The sequence below is a fragment of the Abramis brama genome, assembly GCF_963993115.1.
Source record: "Abramis brama genome assembly, chromosome: 19".
Taxonomy (NCBI): Eukaryota; Metazoa; Chordata; class Actinopteri; order Cypriniformes; family Leuciscidae; genus Abramis; species Abramis brama.
The window spans coordinates 22,843,259-22,863,222 of record NC_139981.1 but is presented as its reverse complement, the minus strand read 5'-3'; the positions used below and the strand labels follow the sequence as shown (position 1 = coordinate 22,863,222).

The 19,964-nt window shown below is 39.3% G+C and overlaps 2 protein-coding genes across 2 annotated transcripts in view; one reads left to right on the top strand and one right to left on the bottom strand.

Moving 5' to 3' along the window:
• The window catches only part of crtac1b (cartilage acidic protein 1b), a gene marked incomplete at its 5' end in the record, with an annotated part of 55,564 nt that extends 38,134 nt beyond the window's left edge, over positions 1-17,430 (top strand). Inside the window, one exon of the mRNA XM_084093096.1 lies at positions 16,790-17,430. Coding sequence (XP_083949222.1) covers positions 16,790-16,845 — 56 coding nt within the window. The 3' untranslated portion in view covers positions 16,846-17,430. The remainder of the gene's footprint in view (positions 1-16,789) is intronic.
• Positions 6,723-19,964, bottom strand: part of golga7bb (golgin A7 family, member Bb) — a 35,609-nt gene continuing 22,367 nt past the window's right edge. The window contains exon 5 of the mRNA XM_084093098.1: positions 6,723-11,056. Within this exon, the coding sequence (XP_083949224.1) occupies positions 10,973-11,056 (84 nt within the window). The 3' untranslated portion in view covers positions 6,723-10,972. The remainder of the gene's footprint in view (positions 11,057-19,964) is intronic.

Here is a 19,964-nt window from a genome sequence, read left to right as displayed (position 1 = left end):
TTGTTGGTTGATCACTTTTGGAAAAAGTGTCAAGCCACTTTGATTTCTTTTGGCCACTGATGATAGCCTGGCAAGCCAGACCTACATGATACATCAAGATGTTAGGTCTGGCAACTCACCATAGACACGGCTCAATCCGAGGGGCGGGATAAACGGCTGTCTTTCAAATTCCCTCTGCACGCAATAGGACAGCGCGTCAACCAACCAGAGCGTTTTCCCAACAGCGGAGCTAGTTGATAGATTCAACTTTTGCCATATCTGGCCGGCAAAACTACTAACACATCTTCCTTTTTTTAAGAATGACTTAAGTGCTGTTCTATGCTCTTTTCTCAAAGAAAAACCTAACTCCAAGTCCTCCAGAGTCGCCGACAAAGCCGATTCGAAAGATGTTCGCCAGCAGCAGCTGTCATTCTTTGTTTTCAAGTAGGAACCGTCGCAACTCTGTCGTCATTATGTTAAGCCCGCCCCGCCTACTCTATACACGACGTGATTGGCCTGACCCAATTTAGGTTTTTGCAGCTCGAAAGTCAATGGAGAGTTGCTAGACTGCCCTGGCAGCAAAAAATACATTTTGCTGCCGCTAGGGTGCGTCTAGATTTCTAGGCTACACTGATGATGGACTGTGCAGAGAAAATTGAAAATTACATTAAAAACATGTCTCTGTAAGTCGTTTATTTACTAGACAAGCTATTGGTTTGGAATGCAGTTAAAAAAGAGATGGGTGTTTATAGTTTATACAAGTTTAGAGCGAGAGAGAGCGAGAGAGAGAGAGAGAGAGAGAGAGAGAGAGAGAGAGAGAGAGAGAGAGAGAGAGAGAGATTTTCATTTCCTTAAGTAGCTAAAGCAAACACACACCTTTATGAGATGCAAGTTAAAGAGAACTTGGCAAAGACAGAGTATGATAAAACCCACATTAAGTGCACATACCCTACATTTTAGTCCAGATCAGTAAGCTATTTTAAGAAAAAAATATATTAAGATATAAATTATATAATTAGATCATCTCATTTGTAAGAAACAACTCAAACCAGAATCTACATTCAAACCATATAGGACAAGTTTTGAATGTGGGTTTTATCATGTATGTTGGAAATAATCAAAATATTTGAGTGAGTATGCAGTTAAACTCTTTACTTAGAGAGAGAGATTTACATACATATATGCCTATTATAAATGTCTCTTTTGTGTGTTCACACCATAGACTGTAAAAAAAAATAAAAAATTCACATATTTCCAATATCTACTGTAATGTTGCCCCAGAAACCATGTGGAGTATGTTTTAATGCAAGAGATAAACAGGGTCTTACCAGAAGAGGCCATCTCACGCAAGCTAAAGACAGGCAACAAAATAAAATTAAAAATAAAATTAATTTTGAAAGTGAGTAGAGAAGACTAGGGGCAGCTAAACCTACACATGGTTGTTTGAGCCAGACAGAACATCAACCTGACCGTCAAGAACTTTTTGTCTCTCGAAATAAATTATAGACCCATCCACTGATATATAGAAATGAATTGATATCTACCTACCCTAGCTTTATCTAGATAATCGTTTATAAATAATAAATGTTGCATCATTGCTAAACAACAAAAACTTTAGCAGATTATTTAACATACCAATTCGTGTCGCTGTACAGCCTCCCCCTACTGGACAAATCAGGAACAAAAGGGGCGTAAAACCGCCTGGGCTGTAAAACTGCCTGGGGCATATATCTACCGGCTCCAGGTGTACAGCCTCCCCCTACTCCTACTTTGAGGAAAGATTAAAGGTAGGGTATGGGATTTGCAAAACGGCCTGCAGATTTTGAAAATACACAACTCAAATGGTCCTACCTTCTTTCCTCCAACACTGGCCCTGACTCCACCTATTCATGTGGAGGGAGGGGGATGAGGGGAGGGAGGTATGGTACGATCGTTTGATTGACGAACTTACTGTCCAATGATTCTAGGTGGTCTTGGAAATGATTGGCTGGAGTTTTTCGAGTCTTGCCCGTTCCACAGATGATTAAATTGCTTAATTTTCATTTCAGTGCTTCTAACTCAGTGGCTGTAAGTGGGTTAGGAATAGGATTTCAAGTGATTTTGAAAAAATGGACAAAAAAGAGAATCACATACCCCACCTTTAAGCATGGAGCAATGTTTATGTTACATCAGTCATTCACATCAGTCATTCACGCTAGAGCTCGTCTAATGTATACATTGCATACATGCACTGTTATTGATACAGTTTCCACGTGTTCACCGCAATATATTACAAAAATACTCAGTAAATAAATTAGTACAAGTAAAATAATCGGTTTGTTGATGGACATGCACTTGTTAAAGGGGTGGTTCAGGATTTTCGACATCGGACCTCATTTTCAAGTGAGCCTGGTTGTTATTCATCAGTGGAGACAGTTTTCAAAAAAATTAATCCAGTCCTTACTTTTGGATAGTTCGCCTATGCTAGGCTAGCGCGAGTCAACGGTGCACGTTAGCCTGCCATTAAAAACAGTTTTACCCACTCCACAGTACACCAGAAGCAAATAAATTATAATGCCAGACTATCGATGTAAATGTCTATTGAGAATAATGTATTATTCTCAATACATTGATATGGTAAAATCTACGTCATTGTTCGTTACTGTCTTTAGGTTACGGTGTAGGAAGCCTCAGGACAGCTGACATTGTTATGGCAATGGGCGTTTTTGTTTTCGACGCGCGCGCTGTGCGCGGTAAACCAATCACAACAGACTGAGCTGTCTGGCCAATCAGAGCAGAGTAGCTCGCGGAAAGGCAGGATTTAGACAGATTGATTCATCTGACGAGTCATTTGAGAATCATTGAAAATGTGGTGATGTGCAAATGTATATTATGAGGAAATTAATCAGTTTTTTTTACCTTTGATACATGTAAACCTGTTGTAGGAGACTCCAAAACAACATTAGGAAACTTTAAAATAGCATAATAGGGGGACATTAAAGTTGCCAGCCTCCACCAGCGTTTTTGATAATTTTCACAAAAAATTCATAGCCGCTAAAATATTTTGTTTGTATGAATATCTGAACATGCAATATATCAAAAGAAAGAACAGAGCCTCTGCTTTAAAAAAACATTTTATTCTAGCTTCATGTATTTTTTTTGACACTTGATTGTGGATAAGTTTCATAAAAAAGCAACATTTTGATCAAAAAGCTGAGAAAATTGTGTTTTCTACAACATGCATTGGCAATGCTTTTATCACTTGTTTTGATCTGGATATTCTCTGCTCTGTCAGAAGCTACGTAATAGCACCCCCTACCATATAACAGTTTAAACACGGAAAGCTGGAAAATTCCATCAATGGCGGGGAAGCGTTATGTCATCAATGACGGAAAAATTCGGTCAATGGCGGGGAAAGGATTAAAAGTTTTGCGAGCAAATGCGATTTTCCTGGGGGGAACGCAAACATTTTGCCAGAGAATGCAAAGTTTCTCGGGGGAAGGCAAAATATATGCTAGAGAATGCAAAAGCATTGACATATTTTTCCTCCCATTTCATATTTTTTTTCCCTTCACCATGTCCCTTTAGGAGCTCTATAGACCATTGCTAAATATATCTGACAACAAAGCTTATTGCAACAGCACATATTTAGATTCAGCGTACACTAGCTATTACATCCTACAACAGACACCACACATTCAGTGCTAGTCTTTGAGGTTGATCACCATTAGCCAAAGCCAACAAGGTCGGCTCTTGAAAAGAGAGATCCAAATGCAGTCAAACAATAATATTTGCAGACACTAAATCCAGCCAGAAATGAAAGAGAAATGTCATGAAGACTGTATTGTGTTCATCCTGTCTTATGAAAGCTCTGCAGCCTGAGTGTTTAAATAATGCATTAAATGTGCCATGAAGATTGAAAGGATCATGTTCACAATTAAACTGCCATGTAACAATCAGAAGCGTGAAGAATTGGAGTTTTCCCTCTGTTAGGATCTCATTCGCACTGTGTACTGAGTGTAATCGGATCACAATTGGCCACATTAAAAGCCATGTGAAAATGACATATTGAGGTGAGATCACTGGATTTTAAGACGGCGTAAATGCAAATGTGTGTAGAGTTGCGCAGCAAATAATCATTGTCATTTGTTTTTCAATGTAATGTATACATATAAAATGAATATTTATTTAAAACAAAATATATATATATATGAAAAATAAAAACTCTTTTTAAATGTATAATAATATTTATAAATAAAATATTATTGTTGATAAAAATATTTCAGAAAATTTAAAGAACCAAAATCATGGAAAAGTCAATTGTTCAGTATTGTAACACTATGTATTTTTAAAGAGACTTTTCACACTGTAAAAAATAATCCTGTTAAAAGACGGTAAACTAATGGCAGCTGTGGTTGCCAGCATCATACCGTAAAAATACAGTATGTTACTGTTTTTGAAATTAACAGCTAAATACCGTTTTGTCAGCTACAGTATAAAACTGGAATTTACCAGCATATAGCTGTTTAAACATTAACAGTAACATGCCGTATTTTTACGGTATGATGCTGGCAACCACAGCTGCCAGTAGTTTACCGTATTTTACAGGATATTGTCATCATTTATTCATCCTCAATGAGTTTGATCTTAATGAATTCAGTCATACAGGTTTTGTTTATTCAGGCAAAAATCTGATTTCAGATCATTTATGCTGAAAAACAACGAGAACGAAAAAGAATAATTGCAGTGCACTTCATTGGCTCATCTATCTGTGTTCCTGTCAGAAACTGGAATATTTTTTAAAGGACATTTCCCGGGAGTTTCAAAATGATTGTCACTTTATTTAAAGCAATCTTACAAGACTGTATAACAACATCTGATCTATTTAGCATATATGATGACATCTGCTTCTCAGACAACAATAACTCTTTCAGCCTCTGCCTGCTTTAGTCCTTCTATTTCATTACTCTTTTTGTTTTTAAAAGTCCAGAACGCAAAGCTGGCCTGTGTTCTAACGCTGGAGTGATTTTAATTTTCCCCTTGGTTGACAAATAGGATGACGTTTGCTCTTTAAATGTGAAATCAACTGTATTTCAATAACGCTTTCTCATCTGCTGACCCTGACCTGCGTATTTACTGCTGTGAGGAATATAAGTAAATACATGGAAAAACCCACACTGGCCTTGAATTCATTATTCTGAAGCTGCTTAGTTTGTTGTCTTTTATCATGGTCCAAAACAATATGACTCTAGGGTTTGAGTAACCTTTCTTTAAATGACCATGCTATCTGTTTTTCCTTAGAGATGTTGCAGCAATAACGAAAATATATGAATGTCTGTGAACGTAAAGGTGAAGTGTGTAATTTGTGCACTACTAGCATCACAAAACAGAATTGCAAAAATGACTTTTTTTTTTAATTAGTTGCCCGAACACTTCCTCATCACACACTCCTCATCAAAACAGAACGTTCCCCCCACTCCATAGCAGAACTTTGTACTGGATGTGTTACACTGTTTCACCATAAAGCTGTTAGAATTAATCTTAAAATTATTCTCAGAGAAACCAACCCAGGCAGCAACAGTGTCGGCCCAGATCCGGCTCACATCTGGTACATGTAGATTCCATGTGTACCAGATGTGGGCCGGGTCTGGGCCGACATATGTTGCGATCTGGGAAACATTTACTGTGTGATTTCAATTGTCGGATTTTTTCAAATAATCCTCATGGAGCAAATAATTTTTCCTCACCGTTGCCCAATTACCGATTCAAGTATTCAAGTACTGAATACCAATTTTGAAATAAATTTGACATGATTTGTAAGTGATAAACAATTTATCAAATAATAACTTATGAACCATCTAAAAATTATCTATTTGATTTATTTCATGATTTACAATTGTTTTTTTGTTTTTTTTAAGATAACACAACACATTTGTAAATCGTTAGCATACCACTTATTAACAATTCATGAACATGTAGTCATATTTTGTAAATTATGTTCATCAATTAATAATTTATAAGTAACTTATAACTGAATTAACAAAACATTTATAAAATGTTAGCATACCACTTATTAATCATTTATGAACATATAGTCATGTTTCGTAAATGATATTCATCAACTAATAATTTATAAATGATTTATAACTGATTTAACCAAACATTCATAAAATGTTAGCATACCACTTATTAATCATTTATTAACATAGTCATGTTTTGTAAATGATTAGTTCATCATTAACTAATTTATACAGTAAATGACAAAACTGAATCAACAAAACATTCATAAAATGTTAACATATCACTTATTAATAATTTATGGTCGTACAGTCATGTTTTGAAAATCACAAGGCTTTCATATCAGCAGGTGAATCTGTTCTTCTGCACTATTATCCTGGAGGAAGAACAGACCCAATGCAAATGCTCTATAAAACTGGAGAACCAAAAGCAGCCTTGGGTTGCCAAAGTCATAACTCTAATCCCCCATCTCGGGCGTAGAACACTCGTCTGTCACATCAAGGGCCATACCATTTCCTCTCAAATAAGAATATATGACTTCTTCTCAAGCCAGTAATGCTGCTTAATGTCTTATGGGAGAGAAAGACTTCTGGAAAGTGTGTGAGCTGGACCTTGAATTAGCCTGTTGAGATTTACCGAAATGATGAACCCATGTTTGTTAACCTAGCTCACATGCCCAGAAAACAGCCTGTTTTTATTTCAGCACTGTCTGTATGTGCAGGGGAAAAAAACTCATCTGATCTCCGTTTCCAGAGAAACAAAAAAACATTTTATTTCTGTTGGCATTCTGTATAGAAGCAGAAAACAATACCTCTTTTCAGAATCCTGCTCACATCCAGACATTTTGGGGATAAATATATATTTTATATATAAATGGTATAAAACTCTCTCTTGATACATTGAGTTCAACATAACAGTAATAAACAAACAGCAGAAGAAATACCTGCTACATTTTTATAGATATATTCTCAATTTCAAGGTATATTAGTACAGATAATAAAACACATTTGTCTCTGTTGCAGCAATGAGCCAGAGATTTTATAATATTCCCAACAGAAGTATTAAAGGTAATGGAAAGTTATGCTTCAACATTAGGAAGACATGAACATGTTAGCTTTTTTTTTTGTTAAATAATTATCCAGTGTTTTCTCTGTACAATTGGTTCAAAACAATATAATATACAATAGAAAACTAGTATTTACATTTTGCCATATCAAAGTACTTTTTAATACATAATGTGATGTTTCTTTTTTTTCCTGTAACAGATGTGTAGACGATTTTCCATCTTACCTATGCTGACATACCCAATATTTGTTGATATAAATGAAAAGTGAGTATTGTGGAAAACTCATGGCATGACGCTAGACACAGTGCCTGACACTTTATATGAATTATATACGACCTGTCCAAAATAGCAGGCTTGTCCATATAAACACATGGTAATATATGTCTTTTTTATGTAACTTAAATTTTTATGTCATGTTTTACTGATTTGTATGGATCAGCCCAGGGCCCTTTCAGACTAAATATTGTAAATATTGAATGGCCCCTCACACTCCATCATTAGAGTCAAAATCAGTCGGTCAAACCATGCCAAGAAATATTTCAGATTTTCAGTCAGCTTTGTCAAAACGTAAAGGCCATGGGTGAGAGAGGTTTGGCAGATTTACTTGTAAAATCTTTCCTGAGCAACTTGTCAAAAACATGCCTTTCCAGCCCAACAAACAGTCAACATGAAATCACAATGAAAATACACTTTCTTAACTCATGTACCATGATGTTATTGTGCACGATTCATTGCTTCTTGCAATTTCAAATAAAATTGTAAAACAAACCGGATCAATTGCAGAAATGCCCATTTTTCACAATCCAATCAATTCTCAAAGGTCCTGGTCTCAAAAATATATCATATGGCAGAAAAACAAAAGGGAACACAGGTTCATGGTGACTTCATAAACATCAAGAACAGCTTCATCAAAAGAAAACTACAGACATTCACTAACTAATGACTTGAAGTCCACATGTAGACAAAGACTCTCATGCATTAATAGTGCAAGTCATGTACAATTTACAGAAGTGCTCGGTCCTGATGGATCAGCGCCAGGGTTGGTATCTCCACAGCAGTGAAACATGAAGGCAGCAAGCACAGGAGATCTATGAACGCTACGATACAGATCAGATGAGTGGCTGTCAGAAATGAACTGAGGAGAACCCCTAGAGAAGCTCAAAGGTGGGTTACAGTAACTGTGACCAGGTGGAGAGCTGTTCATTAAAAAGGGGAAACAAATGTCATAAAATAATGAACAGGCATTTAAAGGGGTCAAATGTGGAATCAAATTTACCTTGACTTTTTGTGATAAAATAACTCAAAACTTTCTGCAGTCCAAAAAGAGCATTTACTGAATGCTACAAGATCAGGAAGATCAAATTCAACAGCTCAAACATGTTTTATGTAAATTACAAATACATTAAACAGTTATGCCACTTCGCATGTGGTATTTCAGTGCAAAAACCGCCATTTGATTCCCTAAAAATAATCACTTAAATTGTATACCTCCTTATTATGTAAATTGGTCTTATTATATACATACAGGTCATGTGCCTTACAGATACAACTCTATTTTCCTGGCACAATTAATACTGCACCATTACTGCCCACTTTTTTACTTCAACAAACTCATAAACTGAAGGGAAGTCAATCATGGCAGTTTATGTTATTTCTTATAAGAGAATAATGAGCATGCATTCTTGCATGAATTATGTCTGAGAGTCCAGCAAATATGCTTAACATGAAACCAACAAGAGCAATGAAAAATCTCACAGCTCATTCTGAACAGCTGGTGAGTCAATCTCCTCTGAACCAGATCAGTCCAAATAAACTTTATCTAAGGCGCATTTACATGTTGGACCTCATCCTGTCTACACTGGCTCCCTCGGCTCCCTGCACAAGCACAAACCAGAGGTAGATTTTATTGTACAAAAAATAATTAAGAAAAAAATAATAAAGAAACATGCTGCCAGAAGGGCTGCCATTTGTTATTATCCTCCATGAGCAGAGGGGAGCATTGCCCGGTTTGGGCATATTGTCCACGACACCAAACACTGAACCTCTGAGGTGCAGGTATGTGGTGGAACTAAAAGAAGGAACATGAGCCTGGAACGCTGCAAAGGGTCAAGACTGCCAGTGAACTGAGGCACTGCTGAATTTGGCCCCTGTGGAACATCAGGGGGATGAATAGAGAGAGCTCAGTCACTGTCCAAACTAAATAAGCACCAAAGCCCTGCTGGAAAATCCAGCTTAAGCTGGTTGCTATGTTTTGCAACCATCTTAGACTATGTCTACATTAATCCGGATACATTTTCATTTCAAAACGCTCACGGTCCACACTAGCATTTTCAAAAAGTTTCTCGTCCACACTGAAACGCTGAAAAAAGCTAAAATCATCCTGTGTAAAATGTAATAAAATCTCACTGAGATGATACCCCAGACAGCAACATAGTGTCGGCCCAGATTCGGTACGTGCGGATTTCACGTGTACCAGATGTGGGCCAGATCTGGGCTGACACTATGTTGCTATCCGGGACTGAGAGACCAGACATCATAAAGTTCTTGTCATGTATTTGTCTCTTGTTAAACACATGGCTGTTTTGTTTTGACCATGTGTTTGCATTGTCTTGTGTTTTGCCTCGTTTCCATGTTGTTAATGTTGTATTAGCGTCACCTGTGATTGTGATCATGTGTCCTTACCACGTCCCTTGTTCCCTCGTTAGTATTGATGTTCATCAGTGTCACCCGTACCTTTGTAATTATGTGTTCTATGTAAGCTCCCGGTGTTTGTTCCTCAGTGCTGGTTCGTCTTGTTAAACAGTCGGTTCTGTGAGTATTATGGTCTGTCTGTGAATGTTCCAGTTCCGTTTTATTGTCAAGTCTAGTTATTGTTTGTTTGCCCCATCGTGGGTCTTTGTTTCCGGTTGTAAATAAACCGTGTTTTGTGAAAGTTACTGTCTGCGCTTGGGTTCTATTTAGCGTAACGTGACAGTTCTTATGCTATTCTTCTTGCATGATTACTTTATTTGCAAAACACACTTATTGGTGCGTTCAGGTCGCATTTAATCGCCATTCCACATATTGACTAAAACGCAACTGCCCTCATGTTTTGCTGTAGGACAGCAATTGCGAGTAATTTTTTGTCGTTTTTGCAGGAATGTAATATGAAGATTGTACAAAGTAGCATTTATCTTAAGCAACACTGTGAAAGTGAATAGCATAAAGCAGGCACACTGGTATAAACATAGATATCTATAGGTACAGTACGTGTCACATGACTAAACATGCGCTATCCTTTTCAAATACCTAAGATTTTACAGTTTACACTATAAAGTGAAAACTGCATTTTTACTTTTATCCACTTGGCAGAGCATCTTCAGAAAGCTCCGTTTAAGCAGGACAAAAACGCTGTCTCAGTGTGGACGAAAGGACCACACATGGAAATAAAATATGCATTTTTAAATGTACCCAGATTAGTGTAGATGCAGCCTACAGCTACCAGTTGGTCATGCCAGTATAAGGTTTCTTTTGGAACATGGTAAACCAGCTAATTGCCATCTTAGACTACCTAGAAACCATCTATCATGTTGTTTCAAAACCATCTTAACCTGATTTTCCAGAGCTAAGGCACAGTAAGAAATCTGTAGAAAGCACTCCAACCATTGCTATCCCTCTTTATTTCATTATTGAGGGCGTCTGATCAACTTATATCTGTCACTTAATGGAAATGCAAAGGAGGTTAAATTAAATGAGATGGGGAAGGGGAGTTGTATTTGTGAGTTAAAGCTCCTGGCTTTGCGCTTGTTTGGAAGAAGCGAGTGAGTGAGCAGTACCTGTACTTCCTCTCTCACTCAGTATTTAAAATCTGGTGCTCTCATGTTTCAACATGCGGATCTTGGGGAGCGTACAGACCCCCCTGTACCCGTACCCCTGGTGCTGCTCCTCCAGTCATTGAGCTGTGCTACTGGTCGGAGAACTTCCACTAGAGCTGGAGCTGGTGGAGCCACTGTCCTCGAAGATGGAGATTTCGATCTGGATGGCCACAGTCAAGGGTTAAAATTTGCAATGTTGAAACATAACAGTGTTGGTATGAGAAGTCTAAATACTGTATTAAAAATGTGGGAGTGGAGCGAGGCCGGTGGAGCGAATGTTAAGGATAAAAGGAGGAGTGAAGACAATGGAAGACGAGAGAGTAGCAGGCCTGGGACTTAATGTTGTTTTATTTTGTTTACATGCGACAGTCGACCGTGAGGGGCTGCTGCTTACTTTTGTCTACTTTGTTTATTTTGTCATTAAAGTTACACTCATCTTTTGCCAGTTTGTGGTCATGTTTTCATTTGTGGACATTTGGGTGAATATATCAAAGCTTTCGAACCTTTAAAAAAATAGCCAATAGCAGTAGTTTACATTTATAGATTTGGCAGATGATTTAATCCAAAGTGATTTACATTGCATTCAAATACATTGTATTACTTCATGTGATTGAACCCATTAAATAATGTTTCTTAAACCCTACTGTTTCATACAAGATAACAAAAAACAAACAAACAGTACATTAGAGTTGCATCAGCAATGCAGACACATCCACACATAAGATTCAGAACAACACATCAGATCTAAGTAACATAGTCCTTTAAGCAACTATATAGGCTACTAAACATCACGTTTAGGTCTAGTGGTATGAGTGTGTGTGTGTGTGTGTGGTGAGCAGTGTTCTTAGGAGATGTTGGTGTCCATGGAAATAGAGTGAGAGGGGAAGCATTCCATGTCATCATTCATTCCATGTCATCACTAAGACTGTATGTACCCACCCCAAATCTTTTGGCAACTGAACTCAGTAAACATTCGGTGTCCCTTAGGAATATGCAAGGGGTTCCATACCCTCACTTTATCCTCCTCCTGAAAAACAAGGAGAGCAAGTGCCCCGCTTAGCATCAGTGTACTTTTTTATTTTGTGTTGCAGCCACATAAGCCTTCGACGAACAGTCATGTCTGTTAATGACTGCACAGGAGCAGATAGCAAAATAGACAGTTTTGTGCGCATGTTCCTGCTATAGAGTAGCAGAACAGGTGAAGCACCAGTTACAGCATGTGGAGTGGCACGGTACACCTGTGAGAAGTCGGATACCACAGATTTCCATGGCATATTTTGCTGGATGGCCATTTGGACAGTGTGTTTGAACACATGGTTGAACCTCTATACAGCACCATTAGCATAGAGAGATGAACGATGGTGACGAATATTCCTTCCTTCCAGACAAGCAACGAAAGCAGCAGATTTAAACTGAACACCATTATCAGTAACTATACTCAACGGATTTCCATGGCGACTGAAGACTGATGACAGAAACTAAACCACAGAATCTGTAGCAACAGTGCGAGCAAAGGAGACCTTAGGCCATTGGCTGTAATAGTCCGTTAAGGTTATAGCAAACCTGCAGTCAGATGCAGCAGTGTCAAATGGTCATTGAGCTGACACACGTAGCAGGAACGGACAGCATCATGAACCTGAGCATCCATCCCTGGCCACCAATAGAGATCACAAAGGTGTTGTTTGGCTCTCACCAACACAGACCAACACAGACCAAAGAGAAGCAGGTGCAATCAGCTGTGAGCCCCGAAAGATGAAGCTGTCCTTAACAGAGAGTTACAGATGCAGTTTATAACACTGCAACAACTCAGCGTCCAGTCCCTTTGATGATGGAGGCCAACCACTAGTAATCTGTGTACAAAGTTTGGTTAGAGCAGGACAAGAAGCACATGCAGCATCAACATCAGCAGACAGAGAACCACAGGCGGCAGATACAACAAATTCCTCACCAGCATCATCAGCAGGAGCTGGAGCAACAGCACCATCTGCAGGTAAAGCAGGAAAGGGCAAACGTGATAGATAATCAGCAGGGACATTTTGAATCGCCTGTACACGTGATTCATCAAAAAGAAGACCCTCTGCTGATACAGTATGAGCAAAGAACAGCAGGCTGGTTTGCCGGAAGCGACACACAGCTTCTAGTCGTGGTAAGACCGCTTAAAGTGCTTTGTCATTCAGGTAATGCCCTTGGATGATAATGTTGTCCAGGATGACAGTCAGGATGATGGTCTTCATCTTCTGAAATTATACTGAAGCCAATCCATAAGGAGCAAGACAAATAAAGAACAGTCCGTTGTGAGTAATAAAGGCTGTGAGGTCACGACTGTCCTCATGCAGCAGCACTTGGTAGTAATCATTAGCCAGGTCGATGGTAGAAAAAACTGCTGTGAAAGCCATGTGCTGAACGCATAGCGGGCTCACAGGGGCAATGCTAGTCTTAGCCTCAGACATCACACCCACAGACCGTTGGCTGAACGTCTGATGCATATGGCACACAAAATGGAAAACTCTTCAGAAGTTTCGAAGTCGTCATGTGATTGGTTGAATTCTACAGGATTTCCGGGAGACGTGTGTTCCACTTGTCTTTAACGGTCCGCCTGGAAACAAAGCCGGCGTGACGCCGAATCCCCTCATGGATTTACAGCATTGACAAGGAGCGCTTATCAGGATCAACTAAACACTGGATTTTAAAAAGTATGTGAAGCTTGCAGCTCCATTGCAGTAAACATGCACAACATTCTTGAATGAATCATTTATTAGATGCACGCAATCAGTCATAGGGACATTGACTTTACATTGTCATGGCCCTAAACATGACGCGGAACAAAACAAACTGAGATTGGTTGCTTTACATGTCGGTCAGACGTCCTCTTGGGTGGTCCTTGGCCAATGAAAGCTGCAATAAAGTGCAGACCTTCTGCGGTCAGTCTGAAAACTGGCTACACAAGACTAGGGAAAGGCAGGAAAAACTTGCGAAAGGCACGTTAGCAACAGCCATCTTCATGACCAACGATAGCAAAAAACAAAAACAAAAAAAGAGCCTAATCCTTGTCACCAATTTGGGGTGTCTGGCAGGAGTTAGTAAGCAGCAATAAAGCACATGAGTACAGGAGTAGCAAACTTCATCCATCTTGTTTATTCTTCACTTTCGTTCTCACACACACTATGTCATTACACAACACTTTTCAAAATAGTAGTCAACACAATTCATAACAATTTTATAATTTCATTAAACAAAACATATACGCCCATGAGTTCAAGATCAATATTCATCAATATTGTTGGTCTAATTTCCCAGAAGAGAATTAAAATGAGTGCACAACTGTTCAAAGGTGTAAGGTCATTTTGATTTTTAAAGAAATTAATAATTGAAAATAAAAGAAGATAGATTCAGGGTTTCCACAAAAATATTAAGTAGCACAACTGTTTCTTGTCACGGATACGCCAGGTTCCACCGTCACACCCTCACAACGATCAGTTGCTGCACCCCTCGCCAATTCTTCACTCACCGTTATCGCCAGACCCAGAGGAATGCAATGGATTCCTCCTTCAGTGCTCACTGGCCCTGTAGATGCAGCCACAGCTATTCCCCACAGAAAAGGCTAAAATATCGTTCATCATTTCTTTGACATGTAGCAAGATCTACTACAAGGTCCACTCTATAACTGGAAAACCCCTCAGCCAGGGTCAAGTTCGCCATTACATTGGGCCAATACAACTCCAAGTGGGTCTCCTTCATGTTGAGAACATCGTATTCCTGGTTCTGGATAATTCCACCGCCGACATCATTCTTGGATGCCCTTGGCTCATCCAGCATGAACCGGTTCTGTTTTGGGCCACGGGGTGAGAAATGTTTCTCTTCCTGTTTTCCCGAACTACCTATCTCAGCATGCCAGCCAGTCAAACATTTACCTGTCCTGTCCACCTCGATCGAAACTCCCCTAGAGAAACAATCTGTGGATATTCCTTCTGATTATACCCCCTTCAGTGACGTGTTTTGCCCAAGACGAGCCGAACAACTACCACCTCACTGACCATGGGACTGTGCCATCAACCTCATACCGGGTAAGTCAGTGCCCCATGGCAAGATCTATCCTCTCTCCATCCCTGAACAGAAGGCCATGGAGGAGTATATACAGGAGGCACTTAAACAGGGTTATATACTTCTAGAGTTCTCAACGGGTCAGGTCGGCCCGACAAACCCGACGGGACCTGCGGGTTCAGGTCGAAAATATAATCAAATGACTCGGGTCGGACCTCGGGCTTAATCTTTTCCGCTCAGTGAAAAAAAACACATTTATTAATCATCGCTGCTGTTCACCGTAAAGAAAGTCTGGCTGCTGCGTGCAACGTGCATCATGGAGAGGGGTGGGGGCAGACCTGACGCCTTTAGCCTGGAGAGAAGAAGATGGAGTTGGTGAAAAGTAAACTTGCCGCAGGTGAATTCACCGTCGCTACTACAGCCTATTTATATATTTAAAGTTTGTTGTTTCAGTTGTTTGTATTGTTTGTATTGTTAAAAGGCGTGAACATTAAAGGTTGATTTGAATTCCCGTCTGCTGGTCATGATAATACGTGTATGAGAGAAAAAAAAATCCGACGCGGCGTCGGGCCGGGTTCGGGCAGATAATTCATGTTGATGTGTCGGGTTACATTGGGTCCGGGCTTTAAAAGCCATGGGCCGGGTCGGGTCGGGTTGTAATTTTCAGGCCCGTTGAGAACTCTACTTTCTTCTACCTCCCCTGCTGCTTCGAGTTTTTTCTTTGTGGCCAAGAAGGACGGAGGCTTGAGGCCCTGCATTGACTACCGGGCACTCAACCAGATCACTGTGAAGCTCTGGTATCCACTTCCCCTCGTCCCAGCTGCCCTAGAACATCTTAGAGGCGCTACCATCTTTACCAAGTTGGACCTCCGAAGTGCCTACAACCTCATCCGGATACGCGAGGGGGATGAATGGAAGACCACTTTTGTGACTGTCAGCCTATCCTCTGGATATCATCCCCAAACCAACGGGCAGACAGAAAAGACAATAAAAGAGATAGGTCACTTCCTGAGAACCTTCTGTCACGGCCACCAGAACTCCTGGAACCGGTTCCTCGTCTGAACTCCCTATGCCCAGAACTCCCTAAAACAACCCACCACTCTGCCCTACAAAGGCAAAAGACTTTAACTCGCTAGAGTGTGGAACTGAGAAAAATGACTTTAAAGATTTTTAGTTGTCCCACCAAATTAATTATAGGTAGGACACTGGAAATCTGGCAATTAGATGTTTTAGTAATGACAATTATCTACATAAAAAAATCTTGAGCTCAAACTTGACTTTTGACCACTATTTTAAAGTTACTGTACTCTGCCTTTGTATTGGCAGCAAAAAGTGAGAAGTCATGCCTTGACTCATGCCATGTCTTGAATGTGCCAAAAATATCAATAACTCATTTTCGACCAAAAACGAAGTTACGGTCTTTTGCCTTTGCAAGGTCTTACATATTTTCAATGCGTACTCGGCTTCCAGCCCCCTCCGTGCCCGTGGTCCAGGGAACCCTCGGACGTCCCCGCAGTTGATTACTGGTTCCGGGAGAGTGAGAGAGTCTGGGCCTCAGCTCATCACCATCTCCAATGGGCAGTTAGACGCCAGAAGAGCCATGCCGATGCTCGACAGACTGAAGCTACCACCCAAAAGCCCAGGCAGATGGTATGGCTCTCCACTAGAGACATCAGGCTACGACTGCCAAGTAGGAAGCTGAGTCTCAGGTACATTGGTCCCTTCACCATCATCCGTGAGGTCAACCCGGTCACCTACGATCTTAAGTTACCTTCACACTACAGGATTCACCCCACATTTCATGTGTCACTATTAAAACCACATTACTCACCTGTTTCTCCCTCTTCCACAGAACCTGGAGAACCTTCACAGAACCTTCTCCCGTGGAGAATCCCCCCCTTCCAATGATCATCGAGGAAGGCCCAATTTACGTTGTGCGGGAGATTCTGGTACACCAGGTTCCACCGTCACACCCTCACAACGATCATTGTCACCCGAATACTAATCACCTGCACCTGTTGTTTATCAGCCATGGACTACTTAAGCACACACCTCAGTCACACACATTGTCTGTTCTCCCAAGCGAATACTAGACTGACACTCGAAACGCTACTTACCTGTTGACAACATCTCTACGAAAGATTCCTATACCTTCTCCAACGTTCCACGATCTCCACTCTGTCACCATCTCCATAGTCGTTCTCCTTCGTCTCCGTGCATTTCCCTGTCACCATTGTTTCCTTCTGGTCATCGACAACTGAGGTGTGCTTCTCAACCATCATTTTCCCACTCTGTTATATTCAGGAAAGCACTATTACTTTTCTGTTGACATCTCATCATCCCTCATCACGCTGTTTCCGCCTGCTATCAACGTGTGGTCATTCTCTTTGCAATTTCAATAAACTGATGTTAACTGGTCTCCCAGTGTGCTGTCTGAGTCTATATAGTTACATTTCCAACATTGATAATAAAAATAAATGTTTTTTGAGCAGCAAATCAGCATATTAGAATGATTTCTGAAGGATCATGTGACACTGAAAACTGGAGTAATGATGCTGAAAATTCAGCTTTGCCATCACAAGAATAAATTACATTTTAAAAGAATATAGAAAACACTTATGTTTACAATGCAATGATATTTCAGAATATTACTGTTTTTAAGGGTACATTATTTTACTGATGATAAAATAAAAACATCCTTGGTCAGCATAAGACACTTCTTCTATAAACATTTAAACAATCTTACCGACTCTTTGCAAACTTTTTAACGGTAGTGTAATTCTGATAAATGTATATTTTGCAAAGTACACAACCTCAAAGCTGACAGACATGCACTAAATGCCACAAGACTCCAATCTGGATCCTAAAATGGATTTAGATGAGAGTTGGACAGCTGTTAAATGCATTCCCTCTCCACAAGAAAGTTAGACCTAATCAGATGTTGAGAATATGCAATATTTTGCAAACTCAGTAGCATAGCAATAATGGAATTTAACCCATCAACTGTTTCATTTAATTTAACTTGAAAATGTCTTTCCTTTGAGCTAAACCAAAGCCCTGCGATGAGTTACTGGTGGTCAGTGTGCTAGGAACTGAATGGCAGCTATTGTTTGCCCATTGCTCCTAAGGTGACAGCTGGTTGGAATCCACAGGGCTGTGAGCTGACGAAGGCCTGCCAAAGCCAGACGGGCCTGCAGTCAGCGGGAAGGAGATGAACCAGGATTGCCAAGCTAGCTTGATGGTCCACTGGATAGATTTCCCAAAAGGAATCACCCAAAATTATGGGATCCAAGAATAATATGTTCCTGGATGATCGTTTGAGGGTGCATTTACTGTCATACCTCAACAATACTGACATATATTAGACCTAGAGAGAGAGAGGAAACACACCCAGATCTTTTTACACCAGGGTTTCCTAAAGTGTGGGCGCTGGTTGCTTGAAAGATACTGAAATTTCATTACATATGATAATTCTTTTTATACATATTCTGGAAAAAGGAAAAAAAGTTTAAGCCAAAATAATAATCAAAAAGGGAATGGGTTGCCAAGGCAACTAGTAGGCTATTAGGAAACATGCTGTGTTGAGCCTGATATCTGCAAACTGACAAGTATTCAGCTATGCATCAAAAGACTTGACAGGAGCAATGCAGCAACATCTCATTAGGTTAGTTGCTTAGAAACAATTAGTCTAGTTCCCACTGACCCAACAAACAGCAACATTTCAAACAATCCCATGATACCGGTTGGATTTATAATGTTGAGAAACATATGCATCATTTTCAAACTGCTTCAACAAACACAGGTTTTACACACTAATCTGTTGTAATTTGGTGTTTGTCGAAGAACTAGTCCCAAGGTTGCATTTATTTGATCAAAATACAGTAAAAACAGTTATATTGTGAAATATCATTACAATTTTAAATAACAGTTTTTTATTTTGAAATGTTTTATAATGGAGTTTTAAAACGTTATGGCAAAGCTGAATTTTCAGCATCCTTACTCCAGTCTTCACTAGCTATCATTCGCTAGCTTTCATCCAAAGTTGCAAATTTAACTTGTGTGCAAAATTGGAATATCACAAAAAACATTTGCAAATAAAGCAATTTCCATCCCATGTGTTCAAGGGAACAAACTTGTCTGTAATAAAAATGAAATGAAAAGCCACTGTGGCTCTTTTTGCCCTACATCATAAATGCAGACGAAACGCAATAAACGCTGTCATGTTATCTTGTGTTCATTTTGGGACATTTTAATGGCTCCAGCATTTCAGAATGATCCAACCAACATTTGAGATGCTGTGCAATGCGATCGGTCCGCTGATTAGTCCAGTAATCCAATCACATCCACTGTTGAGGCAAAGTCACATGAGTTTTTTTGTTGCGCATTGAGGGATTTATTTGGTAAATGTGTTTCCGTTGTAGTTTATGCCCATGTCTTCTTATCAGATTAAAAAAATATTCCGCCTCAATTGAGCACATACGTTTTTTATGAGCGTTTTAAGAATTTATGCGTGTCTTCGCATTTCCATAATCCAATAATGTTTTTGTTTTTTTTATGTGATATACCAAAATGCACATAATATACTGTAGCTAGTGTCACACAATCCTTCAGAAATCATTATAATATGCTTATTTGCTGCTCAAGAAACTTATTATATAAATATTATTATCAATGTTGAAAATGTTTTTTTTTTCATTAGGATACTTTGATAAAGTTAACTTTCAATTAATTAAATGCATCCTTTCTGAATAAATGTATTAATTTTTGAGACTATTAAAAAAAGAAGAAATTAACTTACTTGCCCAAACTTTAGAAATGGTAGTGTAACTAATTCATTTTAGAAGAAGGGCTTATAGGAATTCCCAAAGCCTCAATTTTGTACTTAATTATTTTGAGTTATTAAATTATAAGTTAAAAATAATGAAGATATTTGAGTTATTATTACAAATACATACATATCAAGTAATATTTAATTAGGACAAATTCCATTAATGACACCATTTGGGTTAAATGTGCACTGGAAGCAA